The 17,724-nt window shown below is 36.2% G+C and overlaps 1 protein-coding gene across 1 annotated transcript in view; it reads right to left on the bottom strand.

Moving 5' to 3' along the window:
• grid1b (glutamate receptor, ionotropic, delta 1b) overlaps window positions 1-17,724 on the bottom strand; it is a 463,740-nt gene that overhangs the window by 42,958 nt on the left and 403,058 nt on the right. The window contains 2 exon segments of the mRNA XM_048170087.1: window positions 5,268-5,429; window positions 10,660-10,833. Of these exon segments, the coding sequence (XP_048026044.1) occupies window positions 5,268-5,429; window positions 10,660-10,833 (336 nt within the window).

The raw sequence follows: 17,724 nt of genomic DNA, 5'->3' as shown, positions 1-17,724 counted from the left end.
GTGCATACACAGAACAACATAAAGCTATATCTTGAGATATGTTTTTAAAACTGATTAAATTTAACTAGACAACATTCATGGCCCACTGATAACTAAGTCTCCAATTAAATCCAATCAATTTGTTAAAGGGTTAGTTCACCCAAAAATGAAAATTCTGTCATTAATTACCCACCCTCATGTCGTTCCAAACCTTTTCATCCATCTTCGGAACACAAATTAAGATCTTTTCCCTCCATAGACAGGTATGCAACTACCATTTTGATGCTTCAAAAAGTTCATAAAGAGATCATAAAACTAATCCATATGAATTGAGTGGTTTAGTCCAAATTTTCTTTATATGATGAACAGATTGAATTTAGGCAAGGAAGCTCAAGCATGTTTGCTTAACGTGTGCAAAAACCAATGAGGTTTGTTCTTGTGCGTTGTGCAGCACGTTTGAGCTTCTGCAAGAGGTTTGTTCTCACGCATCAAGCGGATTCGGTTGAGCTTGTGCTTATGTTCGCTGATCAATATTTATATGTGAATAAAAGCCTAAATTAAATCTGTTAATTATATAAAGCTAATGAGTCTCTTCAGAAAATTTGGACTAAACCAATCAATTCATATGGATTAGTTTTACAATCTATTAATGAACATTTTGAAGTGTCAGAGTGGTAGTTATGTAGCTGTCTATGGTAGTACAGAAAGCTCTCAGATTTCATCAAAAAGATCTTCATTTGTGTTCCAAAGATGAGCAAAACTCGTATGGGTTTAGAACAACATGAGGGTGAGTAATTAATGACAGTATTTTCATTTTTGGGTGAACTATCCTGGTAAATACAAACCCGATTCCAAAAAAGTTGGGACACTGTACAAATTGTGAATAAAATCAGAATGCAATGATGTGGAAGTTTCAAATGTCAATATTTTATTCAGAATACAACATAGATGACATATCAAATGTTTAAACTGAGAAAATGTATCATTTTAAGGGAAAAATAAGTTGATTTTAAATTTCATGGCATCAACACATCTCAAAAAAGTTGGGACAAGGCCATGTTTACCACTGTGTGGCATCCCCTCTTCTTTTTATAACAGTCTGCAAACGTCTGGGGACTGAGGAGACAAGTTGCTCAAGTTTAGGAATAGGAATGTTGTCCAACACAGGCTTCTAGTTGTTCAACTGTCTTAGGTCTTCTTTGTCACATCTTCCTCTTTATGATGCGTCAAATGTTTTCTATGGGTGAAAGATCTGGACTGCAGGCTGGCCATTTCAGTACCCGGATCCTTCTTCTACACAGCCATGATGTTGTAATTGATGCAGTATGTGGTCTGGCATTGTCATGTTGGAAAATGCAAGGTCTTCCCTGAAAGAGACGACGTCTGGATGGGAGCATATGTTGTTCTAGAACGTGGATATACCTTTCAGCATTGATGGTGCCTTTCCAGATGTGTAAGCTGTCCATGCCACACGCACTCATGCAACCCCATACCATCAGAGATGCAGGCTTCTGAACTGAGCCCTGATAACAATTTGGGTTGTCCTTGTCCTCTTTAGTCCGGATGACATGGCGTCCCAGTTTTCCAAAAAGAACTTAAAATTTTGATTAGTCTGACCACAGAACAGTTTTCCACTTTGCCACAGTCCATTTTAAATGAGCCTTGGCCCAGAGAAAACGCCTGCGCTTCTGGATCATGTTTAGATATGGCTTCTTTTTTAACCTATAGAGTTTTAGTCGGCAACAGCGAATGGCACGGTGGATTGTGTTCACCGACAATGTTTTCTGGAAATATTCCTGAGCCCATGTTGTGATTTCCATTACAGTAGCATTCCTGTATGTGATGCAGTGCCGTCTAAGGGCCCGAAGATCACAGGCATCCAGTATGGTTTTCCGGCCTTGACCCTTACGCACAGAGATTGTTCCAGATTCTCTGAATCTTTGGATGATATTATGCACTGTAGATGATGATAACTTCAAACTCTTTGCAATTTATCTCTGAGAAACTCCTTTCTGATATTGCTCCACTATTTTTTGCCGCAGCATTGGGGGAATTGGTGATCCTCTGCCCATCTTGACTTCTGAGAGAGACTGCCACTCTGAGAGGCTCTTTTTATACCCAATCATGTTGCCAATTGACCTAATAAGTTGCAAATTGGTCCTCCAGCTGTTCCTTATATGTACATTTAACTTTTCCGGCCTCTTATTGCTACCTGTCCCAACTTTTTTGGAATGTGTAGCTCTCATGAAATCCAAAATGAGACAATATTTGGCATGACATTTCAAAATGTCTCACTTTCAACATTTGATATGTCATCTATATTCTATTGTGAATAAAATATAAGTTTATGAGATTTGTAAATTATTGCATTCCTTTTTTATTCACAATTTGTACAGTGTCCCAACTTTTTTGGAATTGGGTTTGTATACCGAATATAAATACTATTAATTACAAAAAGAAAAACTCTGTTGTGAATGTGTAACTCCTGTTAATCCTGTTAAATTGTTGTATAACAATTAAATGCAACACATTCTCACTCCCAATTCGTCACAAATTGACACTGGATCAGGACCCCTCGGCATCATTTCAGCCAGCTTAATTTTGTTTACATTTATTTTATTTACACTATTTAGACATATTTAAGCATGTATCAAGACCCCACCCCTAACTCTACCCATTTGTATATATTATATAATATAAAACAAGATATAACAGGCAGATACAACTTCCGAGGCCAAACAATTGATTTTTGAAAAGAACAGCTGCATAAGCGATCACTAGTTCTGACGCATAAGGCAAACAAATAAAAGTACCCTGCACATTAAAAAAAAAAATGACAAAAAGGGGTCCTGACCAAGTGTCAGTTTGTAAATTGGCAGTAATACCATTAATTCACAAATTAATAAGCACTAGAAAAATCTAAATATACTACCTACTCTTCTTTCTAACAACACTGCTAACTTGCAGCTTTAAAATGAGTGATCTTTAAATCCTGCCAGAGGTAATCTTGTGACATATTGATCTCCAATTGGCCACGTGTCATACAAATTTACAGGTCAGAATTCACCAAACTTGAAATTTCACACTCACTGAAATAGGCTATTTAAAAGCTCAATGTAGATACACCTACAGTAAACTACAATACACCTAAAGCATAAAAATAATAACACCATAGTCTAAAATGGGTGAAAAAAAAAAAAAAAGTACTCTATAATTTTTTTTTTTTTTTTTTTTTTTTTTTTTTTGCCGAAAGAGAAAACCCAATCTTGGTTTTAGTCTTTTCACTAAGTAATCAATATGAACATCAAAGGCCAACTTCTTCCTTATTCCTAGATATTTGTAAGTTGTTACACTTTCTATATGCACGGCATCAATAGTAAGGATAGACGGAGCAGTGGTCATAGAACGACTACGTGAAAAAATAATATACTTAATTTTATTTGCATTGAAAACTAATTTCAATTGTAATAAATTATGCTGAAAAGTATTAAAATAATCCTGGAGAATTTCAATAGCTTGTGACAAAGAGGATACAGCTGAATATATAATTGTATCATCAGCATAAAAATGTAACTTTGTGGACTTTATTCCCTGCCCTAATTAATTAATAAAAATAGAAAAAAGAAGTGGTGCCAGTAAAGAACCTTGTGGGACACCCTTCTTGACTGTTAACACGGATGAAATGTAATTATCTACAGCAACACATTGAGTTCTATCAAATAAATAGTTTTGAAACCAAGGCCGAATTACAGAGGCCTTTACTTTAAAGCCTCTGTAACTGTAAGGCATGATCAAACAAACGCTTTTGTCAAATCAACAAACAAGGCCGCACAATGATGTCTCTCATCGAGAGCAGTGATTAAATCATTAGTAATACGTGTAGTAGCTGTTGTCATTGTCCCGCTCTAAACCCTGACTGAAATGCATTAAAAAAATTATTACTAACTAGGTATTCTTTCATTTACTATAGATTCAAAAACTTTTGCTAAAACCGGTAGTTTAGAAATAGTGTGATAATTATTCAAATCACAGGGATCTCCTCCTTTTAATAATGGCATAACCATAGCTGATTTCCAAGATGTCGAAATTACATTAGTGGATAGACTTAGAATAAAAATTGATGCAATAGGTTCAGCAATAATATCTGCAGACACTTAAAAAAAATAACTGGTTCAATTTTGTCAGACCCACCTGATTTCTTACAGTCTAAGTTTGAGAGTAGCTTATGAACTTCGGTGGGCAATATAGGGGTAAAGGAAAATAATTCTGATTCACTATAGTTTGTCGGCTCATCAATTCCCTGTTCGCCAATGACCAACGAATTACTGGCATCTGTTATCAGACTAGCTGAAATAAAATGATTATTAAACATATTAACAATATTAACCTGGTCTGTAATTAATCTTTGGTCCACTTTTAAAGCTTTAGGAAGATCAGTAGATTTATTTTACCCTACAAGAGTTTGTTAATTTCCAAAATTTAGAAGGATCGTTCATGTTATCGTTAATCAGATTAAGATAATTCAAAATTTAAATTCACAATATACCAAACTATAATAGTATTTTATATAAATAACATTAAAATGAAACTATTATAAACATATATGTTTAATAGCCCCCTTTTATTGGAAGTACATTTTTCTTGAAAAGAATTCTTAATGTTTTCTTTAATGGACTAACCTGTTTAAAGTGGTGTGGGTCACTCAGTGCTTGAAAAGCATCACCATGAAAGGTGTATAGGAAGGCACAGAGACAAATCTATCCATGGCGTGTCCCTCTCAGGGCCGATTAGAGGTTTCTTGGAGTTCTTTGTGGTTCATATAAAGTTAAAAAGGCGTGAAATTGAGGAACACACACTAGACCACTTGCTGTCCCTGAGAGCTCACAGAGACATGAACTCGTAAGATGAGACATGAGCTGCTGCGGCCACCACACCAGCTACTGTGCAGCTTTCAGTGGCCCTTAAGAGACTTCTATGTGAGGACAACCACCAGTTATCTCAGCTTGACCGCTGTGCTTGTGTTCAAGAGAAATGTGATTGCAGCAGTGAGAGGGGAAGTCAGGAAACAACCTAGATGAAAGCAATTTGCATTTCAAAAAGCCATATGTCTGGGACTTGATGTAAAGCAATGGAAACTATCATCTTGTCACAGTTGCTTTTATTCAAATACTTCGCTATCTTGCCACTTTTAGTCTTGCATGCTGGATGTGACATCCCCCCAACAGTGTGACAAAGCAGCAAAACTCTGAAAAATCTCTGAAAAATTCTTGATATCAAACATATCGTACCTTTTGGATCGTCTCCAGCATAGACCAGCCTCCATTCCAGGGCTTGGTTGACTTTCTGATGCAGTTGAGGCTGGCCATGCTGTGCCACTTCCGGTCTTCTAATTTCCGATAGAATGCGTTGGCCAACATCAACACGCTGTCATAAAGATACAGATTGGACACCTGGAATCAAAACAACCAAAAATATAATACTACTATTGATGTCACATATATTTTTAGTTTTGTTTCATGTTCATCTTTCATGTTTTATTCATGTCTCATTGTTATGTTACTGTTTTGCCATGTGCTCCCCTTTGTCATGTGATTCCCTTGTCCTCATGTGATCAGGTCATGTGCGTTCCTAGTCTCATGTGTTATGTTGTCATTGGTTAATTGTCTTGATTATGTTCATTTCACAAGTCCTTGTGCATTTGAGCCCTCAAGTTTGCCTTGTTCTTTGCCAAGTATTTTCAGTGTAACCATTGTTGGTGAGTGTCATGTTCTTGTTTTGAGCCGAGCCGAGCCGAGCTGAGCTGAGCCATATTGTATTTCTGTTCACATTTTGAAATTAAATAATAAACTGCACATGGGTTCTTCAAGACTTGCCTTCAGTGGATCTATTACAATTGATACATCAAAATAAATTTTTAAATGAAACACTGAAATTAAAGTTGAAATTGAAAATGACATCTATTCAATAATCAATTATCTAATCATATTTATGTAATAAACACTTTAAATCAGCAAATAAAAACTGAGTTGCATATAAACATTTACACTGCATATAAGCAGTTTATATCAACTTTTTAATTATATTGTTTCTACTCCAATTCGTTGTTGAAATAAACATTTAAACTGTTTCACTGTGATAAACTTGTTTTCATGACAGAATTATTCAAACATACATTAAATAATGAAGGCAACAGTTTAAGTAAAAATATAATGAACATGTAATATTGTGCATACATTTAGCATACATGCTCCTCTTTAGAGTTAATTTTTCTAGTGAGCTATGGACATCAAATAGGTTTCCTGTGGTAAATGTAACGTTATGTGACATATTGTTTACAAGCTGTTTTATTGACATCTTTCCAAGGTTGAAACACTAAGCGAATACATGAGACATGATACATTTCAGTTGTAATGTTTCTTTCAACATACCTTATGATGTTCATTCATGTTTAGTTTGTGCTATAACTAGTAATAAAGAAGAGATAGAGGATGATCTGTTCACGTGTGCTCCATGTGGCCACTTGAACTGAGGTGGCAACAATGATTTGTAATACCACATTAAAAAGCATTAAAAAATATAGATTTTTTAAATTTCATTATAAAATTGAAAGAAGTTGAAAGCTCAGACATTGTTTCATTTCAAAAGTAACAAAGCACAAATCTTACGGCGATTAATGAATCTCTGTTCATCAAAATTAAGTTCCACTAAAACATAAGTAATCGATATTGTCAACCCAGCCCTAGTGTCCACACATTTGTCGCTTATCCATGTTTGTGTGTAGTAATTGACACTGACACAATTAAAACATCCTATCAGAGAATCACTAATTAAGTCCTACCATTTGAGTCAATGATTTTGGCCTTCGAAAACTTTTCAGCCGAAACTATTCAGTTCTGAAATTTCGGTGCATCACTATCATGGATACAAGACATGGAGCAAGAAAGTAGCTAGTCACACTGCCCTTCAAAAAACAATATTCAATTTTCTTTAGAATAAGCACCTTGTAGTTCTCATGACCTTGTCAACTTTGTTACCTGCAACCCTTTTACCTTTTTTTTTATTCATTATAATTATTAAAAATTGAATTGAGATTTATTCATTAAGAATAGCTTTAACTCAAGTATTTCAAGGGCTATAAGACAATGGTGCATTCTCACTCCAGGCACACTGACTGCTGACTGTGCATCAGAAAGTCTCATCTGTCCATGACCCACCGGATTCAAATTAAACTTTCATGGCCATTTCTCATCCAAGTATGACATCTGCTTAGTGTTACAAGCTGCTAGGTGTCAGTCATCATTCCAGTTGATGTATAAAACATAGCACCTGTCCTTACTCTTCGAACAACCACTTCCTGATCAGTGAATGACGGCCACACTAGTTGACAGGTCCATACAGGAAGAGATTTGTCACACTTTACTGAGACTGACCATCAGCTAAGGCATGTTGGAGATATTAGCAAAAGCTGTGAGGGTGACTCCAGTGATTGCTGGTTTTTGGAGTGACAGAGAAAAGAACACAAAGGTGGGTGCTCGTGTTGACACTGCAGATTTGCAGAAGAAAGGCTGACAGGTTTGTCACCGCTGTGAACTAGTGGTTTGCTTGTCAAGGTGAATAAACATCAAAGAACATTTAACCCTCGTTTTCATGAATAATTGAAGAGTAGGCCTCCAGAGTATGTGCGGTGCAAAGCTCAGCCATCTGTTCCCTACTATGAAACTATTGTTCATGTTGGTTAAGGGGGGTTTTGAGAACCAGAAATGTAGATGTCACAACAGAGAAGGAAAACACTTTTTTGTATACACAGGTTTGTATACATATATACAGGGCTGTAACCACCATAGACAATGAGGGGGACCAGTTATGGTGTTAGGATAACAAAAAGCCAGGCTGCACTGTTCACAGATACCGAACATAAATTCCAACATGACGCTTTAACAGTGAAATAGTGTGGGGTAAGACAATGAAATGTGAAAAAACAAACAAAAAAAACCCCCCAAAAAACAAAACAAAACAAAACAGTAATATCCTGTGATGCAAACTACTCAATGTTTTGTCATATTTCACCATTTCACCATTTTGAGATGGAAAATACAGGATGAATTATTTACATTCATGCAATTCATAACTGAATGTGAACACTGAAGAAACGTTATTTTCATGCATATCATGCGTACATTAACTTTTTTCTTATGCCAATTTTGAAATAAAAATATTATTTGCAAACAGTTCAATTTGATTACAAAAATCTTTTACTGTTCTTTTTTTGTTTGTTTATTCACTTAAATCCCTTTAAATCATAGTTTAAAGTCCCCCTGTGGTGAAAATCAAGTTTTTAAATGTTGTTTATATGTCTATGTGGTGTTTTTAATATGCTTTAAGACAAACCATGTGCAAATTCATAAGTCAACACACACTGCTGAGTATTTTATTTAAAACTGCAGTGAAAAAAAAGTGTCTCAAACCTGTGGTTTGAAATTGCTGGTGTCTGTGATGTCACAAACTACCTTGCAACCAACTAACAGATTCTGCAAAAAAACGAAATTCACCAATTTTGAAATAAAACGCTTCTTTCTCATTTTGCTCGATAGTTGTGCTGCCGACTTGTGTCACTGGTTTCCGTGACGGGTCACATATATGGTTCTTTAATGTATTTGTACTAAAATGCGTTCATTTTCAATGGGCATGTATGCGGCTGAAACGGGTAGCCTAGTGCATCCCAAATTTTTCAACATTAAAGGTCCCATTTTTCGTGTTTTTTTGAAGCTTTGATTGTGTTTATAGTGTGCAATATAACGTGTTCATGTTTCGCGTGTAAAAAAACACATTTTTCACATAATTTACTTATCTGTATACCGCTGTTTCCACTGTCATAAAAACGGGCTGATGACTTCCTTGTTCTATGAAGTCCCTCCTTCAGAAATACGTAACGAGTTCTGATTGTGCCAGCGGTTCCTGTGTTGCGATTCGACAGCAGCTTCTGCTCCATCTTTCAAGAATAATCTTTGTGCGAATCCGGCATTAAACTGATTGAGATTGAGGAAGCTGTCCTCAGCAAAATGTGCTGCACATAGTTTTACATGTGGATTATAATTTTCGGGAACCGAGTTAAACATAAATTGTAACCATTGATCTCTAAGTACAGCATCCCTGGGAAGGCCAAACAAAGGTGATTGGACTGCGGGATGAAAATAACAGCGTTTCGACGACATGGCGACAAACACACTCTACAAACGCAACTCTTGCTCTTCTCCGTGGGAGCGCAACAAGACCACGCCCCCTTTTTTTGTGTATTCCTGTGGGCGGAGGTTAGTCAAAAAACTGTTTTAGTGACGTCATTAAAGAAGGAAGTAGAGGGATGTAGTCCAAACTGGCCGTTCGATGTAGGCGACTTCTGTTAAATAAAATATCTCGCTTGGCATTGAACTTTGAGCTTTAAAATTTTACAGATTTTATTTATACTCTAACAACAACATTACACACTAACTAAAGTTTGAAACATGGGATCACGAAAAACGGGACCTTTAACATTTTAATATAACATTATAATCATTATGGCCTTTAAAAAATGTTTTTTTGAGGTGGGGTAGTGCACAATAGGCCCCTGTGGCGCTGCCTAAGCTTTTGTCCTTAATGCCATTTTTTTCCTTGCATTACTTTTACTTTTATACTTTAAGTAGTTTTGAAACCATTACTTTTATACTTTTACTTGAGTAAAAAGCTTGAGTTGATACTTCAACTTCTACAGAAGTATTTTTAAACCCTAGTATCTATACTTCTACCTGAGTAATGAAGGTGAATACTTTTGACACCAGTGGCAACCAATCATGTCAACATGCTGGCAGGCTTTAGCATATCATTAACCATGAGCTCTCTGAAGCAGGAGAGTCTCAAGAAGCCCGGTTATCCCGGTATATTTTTCTGTTGACATAAATAAATCGGGTAGATTTAGCAATATAGCGGGTGTATCATGTATATAACAATGTTATGATGAACTATATTCCTTTCTCCACTGACGTTCTAAGGTATGCAAAGCGTTTCTAAGGATACTGATTTTTAGATGACAGCTGTCTGACTCATAAACATGGTTTGTGTAACATTAGCAACACATTATTAGCTGTTTGAAAACTTAGTCAAGCAAAAGGTTAAAAGCAATACCATTGTCCAGCGTTTACCAAGTGGATCTCTGAGCTTGTTCGAGTGAGTGGAGGCGGGGCTAGTTAGCATATTCATAGATCCATGTACAATAAATGAAGCAATGGTGTAGTTACATTCAAGCTATTTTAAGGCATGAATACATTTTTATTTTATTTTTTTTCATAGGAAAACATGTTTAAATGTGTCATTTTGGTGATCAAAGATGAGTTTTAAGGAATAAATTACTGACTACAAGGGGACTTTAATTTCTTTAAATACACAGACTATTTAAATACAAACACTTTTAAATATACTAAAATTAAAATCATTGAATGAAAACCCACATAAGGGCAAGTTTAAAATAAATTAGCAATAAAGAAATAACCAAACAAATCTTGTCAGAGACTTTGGGGTCCCTTTGTCTGTAAAGGTTGAAAATCCCTGATCTTAACTTCACTTGTTCAAGGTTTAATGGGTTTGAGAATGCCATCTCCTACATTGCCTCAGCAATCTGGCAATGATGCTGTTTCTATGGTTACTGACCTCCAGCGACTGCAGGTATCCCTCCTGAGGGTCGCAGAGCAGTGAGGAGATGCGGTGGTTGTTCCTCATACAGCTCACACTGCTGTCTCTCCAGAGAGGGAAAATCTGCCTGACGACGGTCATCCTTCCCAAGGAACTGTGGGCCAACTCCATAATCTCAGCGTCACTGATCTCCTACACTCACACAGAGACAGAATTCAAAGATTAATCTTGAGTATTTATGAATCAATAGTAACTTGATTACTTATTACATTCAAATTTCAGTCCAATAATCTGTATTATTAGAACTAATGGAAAAAATACATGATGTTTCACATTATGTTTTAAATAATAATTTTTCCTTACATAGTTGGGTTTTTCAGATTAATATGAGAAATAAACTGGGGATTAACATAGGGTTGCTTAGCTATATATTATTTTAAGGGATGTTACTGCCTTCTAAGATACATTGTAAGATATCTAAGGCAATAGAGTTAATTCTCTATTGTTAATTCTAATTAAATTAAAACGTTTGAATGTGTCATTATATGGATTAATTGTTATGCAGCTTAGCAGCATGCTAACATCAAACTCAACTGACATCAATTGTGAGTCAAGTCTTACGTGCGTGTCACGTGAGGAGTGCCAATATGGGGTGTTATATAACATATAATCATCCATTTAACTCAGGATGCTGCCTTAGAAGAAACTCTGGTTACACTCTATTTTAAGGTGTCCTTGTTACAGTGTAATCATACATTTAAGTACTGAGTAATATCAATTAGCAACATTTACTTACTAAAGGGATAGGACTAGGATTTGGTTTAGAGTTAGTTGCATGTAATTATGCATAATTTACTGTTATTACTACAATAAGTACATGTAACGTAACAAGGACACTGTAAAATAATGTTATTGCGGCTGCCTATGTGGACAGGCAGCTCAATATGTTCTTGAAAAAGAAAAAAACATTTTACAGGTTTTTTTTTTTTTTATGTTGAGTTACGATTGTCTTTTAAAAAGGCCTCCGGACAGAGATATTGTGAAAAGGAAGAAGCAAAAGAAAATGGCATAATCATTCTTTTAAAGCACAGGGCATTGAGGAAAGAGGGAAGAATATGAAACAATCAATATACAAGCAATTTCAAAGCAGTATCTGGAATGCCGGGCTGGGTAAGCTCGGTATTATTACAAAAAAATTGGGTTATTTAAATAAAATATATATAATGGCAAGTCGATTAAATGCAATGGAAATGGTTTTCAATAGGAGAGCAAAGATCTAAAATTTTTTGAGTCTAGAAATTTTAGCCAAGGTATTATTCGACAAGAATTTGTAACTTCCCCTGTTTGTAACAACCTTGTGAACAGAATTAGTGAACATATGAAGACTTCAGATGCAAAAACTTCTGTCCGTCTGACATTTTTCCTTTAATATTTTTTATCAGGCTCCAGGTTCAGTAATTTCACTTTAATGACAATGAAAATGTTATTAGTCAGTTATTGAAATGCCTTATTTTCAAACAGATTTGACTGTCCTTCTTTCTTGATTTATTTTTGCAAAAACCTCTAGAGCTGTTCTTTAATGTTGGTTGTCAATTTCTGTCATTTCTGTGAGTTACAGAGGCACACGAAACACTGTTGTCTTTACATGCTACTCAAGAAATTGTAACTATTTTCTTTAGCCTTAGAATGGGAAGAATTATGAGGTTGACGACATTTCCTTTTGCCAGTGACTGAAACTACCACAGGTCCATCCATTTCATCATATTCCCCCATCTTGTTTAGTTAAAAATCTCTTTAAAATTGATAAAAACTTGCAGCTTGACAATTGAAAGCCAGCTTATATGCACACAGTCATTCATTTTGAAATTATATTATTCCATTCACGTCTTCTGATTTGTTCTGTGAACTTGGAGGCTTTTGCTGGCAAAGGGAAGTTGCGTTTAGAGGTTTCTGCCAACGAACCAGTAATTCTGAATGGGCTGAGGCTGGGATTTAGCAGGTTTGAAGCTAAAGTATTTAATGAACGTATGCTATGTGCAGAAAGCATTTGCTCATTATCATTATCTCATTGTTGATGGAGGTGGTGTTTAGAGAGTTTTGCATCTGAAGTCTTCATATTTAAATGTCATATAAATATTCATATTGGTCCACCTCAAACCACAGCCAAACCCTCTGTGCTGTTTAGAAGAACCTTGCTGAAAAGATCATCTCAGATCAACAGGAATTCGATGGTGGCTCGTGAGGGGAGGCAAGGGAGACACAGCCTACCCAAAATTTTGAGATGAAAATGAGGGAAGGGCGATTTAATATTTAATGATTTAATAATAATCATCATAAATTATTGCTGAAGTCAGAACCACCACTGCTTTTTCCTAAACGTGCCGAATCTGCTGATGTAATTAAACTTTACTGATATAAATTAAACTAAAGAGAGTCTGATAGAGAGAAAGGGAAGAGGAGGCAAATCCATATCCAGAGACTTTTATCTCCGTTGTTAAAAAAAAAAAAATATATATACAAGCCAACCACCGTCGAGTATTTGACTTACAGTGCTCAGAATGTTGAGAAAAAATACATCACAGAGGAGGCTACCCTCCCTTGGCAACCAATCATCGTAGAGCGTGATGTTAGTTTGAACTGCAGTTGCTGTTATTGTGTCAACTAACTTAATTATTTAGAATAAAGATATTGAATATTTGATCACCAACAAATTTACCAAGCTTCTGTAACTTGTATGCTCTGTTACTGTTTGCCTATGTTCTCTGTGATTAGTTTACCAGTTTGTTTTAATAGGTCCCATACTGATTTCATTCACCTGTTGTTTAATTTGTATCCTCATTACTCCACATATATTTAAGCCTTGAGTTCTCCTTAGTTCTTTGTCCTGTATCGTTTATGGAAGTGTGGTTGTGTTTCTCTGTGATTTCTCCTGTGAGCTCGTGTTTTTTTTTTCTTTTATAATGAAGTGTTTATTTTGGATTCTCATTCGTTGTGCGCTTTATAACAGCCACCACTACGTGACACATTCCAGCATCCAGCAGCAGCTACAAATAAAATAAATAAATAAATAAAAAAAAATGAAGGAACACTGCATATAGGCTACAGCAATCAGCTTCACTAAACAGCTGAACATGCAATTTTAACACAGCCATTTAAAAGAACAGAAGGATGTATTTTTGCTTCAAGTGATAAGCTAGGTTAGTTAAATTATATTTATTTTGTCTTGCTGTTGCATTTTCTTTAAATTTTCTGTTTAAAAATTGAACAAAAAGCCATTTTAAAGCAGTTAAGAAAAAAAAAAAAAAAAAAAACCTTCTCTATTTTAAAACCCACTGCAGGAATGTCCACTGGTTGAACTTAAGTTATGCTGGTGGACCAACATGTCCATGTGTGCAACTAGTGCAGCTAAACTAACATGGAATTTTTGGTGATGCTATTTGTGAGAAGGTCTAGATCATTAGAAAAATGTGTGTGAGGCAAAATTATAGAAGTTCCAAGAACTTAGGAATGAGCTGGCTGACTTGCAAAGGGCTAATTTGAGGTTAGGAGCTAAAATATGCAGATTGTCAGAAAGAAAGCTTGCAGTCTATCACTGAGAGCCAGGAAGCCAGAGTTTAAAAGTGTAAAAACTGACATGGGGCCCTATCATAGACCTGGCGCAATGCGGCACCAGGCGTGACACAAGTGTTTTTTGCTAGTTTCAGCCCGACGCAGTTTTCATTTTCAAGTTCTGTGCCACGCTGTTTAAATAGCAAATGCATTTGCACCCATTTGTGTGCCCATGGGTGTGCTGGTCTGAAAAAGAGGTGAGTTTAGGAGCATTGTTGGTGTGTTACTATTTTGAGGCAACTGAAATAGACTGCACAATTGACCAACTGAAACCTGGTCTAAAGTCAATGGCGCAATATTTGTTTCGTTATTTAAAGAGCGTGTTAGTATGCGCCTATATGCGGGTGCACAACGCGCGTACACTCTGCTTATTACACACACAGGGACACGCAGCAGCACACAAACATGCCAAATATTAAAAATAAAAGGATTACAATGTAAAAGATTATTATTGTGTGCATAAAGATAAAAATGCTTTGGTGGAATCCGACTTTTCCCGTAGCGCGCGAGCAGATCCGTTTCCTCACTAGTTCAGTTTTTCTGCTTGCAGATTCCGCCAAGTAAATAGTGAATCCGCCATGGCGCGAACACAGCTGGCTTTTAAAGGGAATGGGAGATGAGACTGATTGGTTTATTGTATGTTACGCCCAAAACACACCCATTACTCATTAGTGGAATAGGCACAACCCTTTTAGACCATGTGCTGGGCATTTTTCCCACCCTTAAACTAGCAAAAGAGGACTTGCGCCTTGCGCTTTAAATCATGCGCTTAGATCATTAAAATAGGGCCCATGGTCACTCTGCAAACAGAGTTGGCCCATACCCAAAGGTCAGTACAGACAGAGAGTTAATTTTTTTTTTGAGTTTTAGTGAGACTAGGAATAAAACTTTAATTAGTTTTTATTAGAATTTATTAGGAATTTAAAGATGAGAAATTTCTTGGCTGAAAAAGCACAAAGAAATAGAGCGAGGAGGAATGAATTAGAGTCAGGCATCATTAGGGCAGTGCAGAGGTCACAGCAACAATCAGCATAACTGTGAGTCACTCTTCTAAAACTATCCGCTCCCATGCTACAATCTAGCAACAGACTACATTTGCTTAGGGAACTAGCACTAGAAGTTGAGGTTTTTTTAATCCTCAGACCACAGGAAACAACATTGAGTTGTACCATAAAGATGTCAATTTTAACTTGACGTACCTCCCTGAGGCCACAGTGGCAGACAAAAGTAAGTAAGATGACAGCATAAGCTGTCATAGTTTCAGTGAAAGACAGAGCCCAGCTATCTCTAGCAGTTATAATGAATTGTGTAAAGCCCTTGTAGCAGAGTACACTCTGTATCAAATCCGATCTTTATCAGTTTTCTAAATTAAGCAAGGCTGCCTTGAGTTTTACTAGACAGTACTATGAGGAGGATGTCATGTTGAAGAGGTTGTTTGTGAATAACCTTTATCCACAGTTATAGGAAACCACTCACACTCCTGGTAGACACTGATCGCAAATCTGCAGGAAAATTGAGGCAGCTCACCATGTGAGCCTGGGACAGTGGTATGGTAGACACAGACAGGAAAGACAGACAGCCATGTGCTTCTGTGCTTGAATCTTTACAGGGCAGTAAGATTCCCACTTCAGATGGAAGAAGTGTCAGAATTTTACCAAAACAGATTTCCCTCTGCCAGTAATTACAGGTTCTCCTCCCAATCAAAGTGATTGATAGGGATATCCTTTGATATCCAGAAGAACACCCAGACCATTACATCCTTAGGTGATAAAAGACACAAGAATGGCAAAAATCAGCCAGCCAAATGGTACAGCTATTTTGAGAAAATAAATTTATAATGATATAATATTGATGCCAAATGGTTCACTGAAAACAATGGGCTTACCAGCCATGTCAACATTAAAGGGCACTTTTGGCATCTGTATAGTGATATGAGGTGGTACTGGATGTTTTGTAAGTGAGAACATGTAGCCTACATGTAGAAATGTAATTACCATTTGACGTTGAGGAAATGTGCAGCTGTATCAGCAAGAAATAATAATAAAAACATAAGCGTACGTTTTTTTTTACGGCAGCATATAGCAAATGAAATACTGTTATCTGTGTATTTAATTTCTCATGAGACAATATAATATTTGTTTGTCTTGTTTTAGCTTTTTGCATGTAGAGTGATCACTTGCAAAGTTAAGATGGCAGATATGTTGTAAATAAATTAGGCAAAACAGCTCTGTTACTGAAATATTTATCATCAAGATGCTGCTCAGCCATTATTCATGGTCAAGCCTGAAAACTTTCACAGGTAGATGAAATGGGGAGACAGACATGTAGAGAAAATGGAAAATTTATCTAGCTATATTTGCTGCAAGAGTAGAAAAACAGCCAGGACAAAAAGAGACCTTAAATCTAACATCCTTTTCCCATTTCAATGTATGTCCTCTTATGTTTCCCATGTGACTCTTGGTTCAAAGGATATATGTTTACGCTAAAAGCCTACTAGTGTTCTCCCTGCACTGATGGGTTTGTGATGCTCCTTGTAATTTGACAGTCCAAACATCTGGGGAGAAAGCAGTACCTTCAGCAGTGGGTTGTGACTGGTACTGTAGAAATTCAACTAGAGAAATTAATGACCACAAACTTATAGACCACAAAAAAACTGTGTGGAATATGTATCCAATACTGCTTTGTGTGATACCAACTTGATTTCTATTTAGACATTTGTACATTTGGATTTATGCTGAGCATGCAATATCAATGCACAGTTAAGCATGCAATATCAACACATGGGCATTTTCTTAGATATGTACAGTATAGAGATGCACAATTTTTTACAAATTCTCTGATTACTGGTCGGAAATGGAATTAATAGACACAACAATCTCATTCATCAGTAAAAGAATGTGAAACTTGGACAATGACCTTTCTAACAGCAAAATGTTTTAAAATAAAATCCAGATGGGAACCATTTTACAAGGTGGCGATTTCATATGAATGTGTATGATGTGATTTGTACAAAAATGTTTGTACAAAAAACCATCAGAGTGTAAGCAAATTGTAAGGTACGAATGGGCTCGTACAAACTAATATGAACTAGCCATAGCAAAAACATATATTGCCATGAGAATGTGTCAGACTAATGAAAGTAAGGTAATCTGGACTTATTGCGTGGTGGAATTTAATTATCATCATGCTCATCAAGTACAATAAAAGTGAAGCACTGTTAATGTTATGACTATTCTAACCAGTAGCAATGTTCTGTTCATGAACAAACTGTTCTTTTTAACCAGTTCTGGTCAGTAAACCAGTTGAACCACTTCATCAAATAGGACTGAATCGTCTGAAACCTTACATATCACAAGTCAGCACTGATCCACAAGCCACTCCATAAATGAACTGATCTCTGCGATTATGAAATGTGTCTGACATTCTGACTTAAAAGGGAGTAACATCTTAATTCAGGTTTATTTGTAAAGCGTT

This window comes from Megalobrama amblycephala, linkage group LG20 (genome assembly GCF_018812025.1).
Source record: "Megalobrama amblycephala isolate DHTTF-2021 linkage group LG20, ASM1881202v1, whole genome shotgun sequence".
Taxonomy (NCBI): Eukaryota; Metazoa; Chordata; class Actinopteri; order Cypriniformes; family Xenocyprididae; genus Megalobrama; species Megalobrama amblycephala.
The sequence above is the reverse complement of the archived record's forward strand: the minus strand, read 5'-3'. Positions and strand labels throughout refer to the sequence as shown.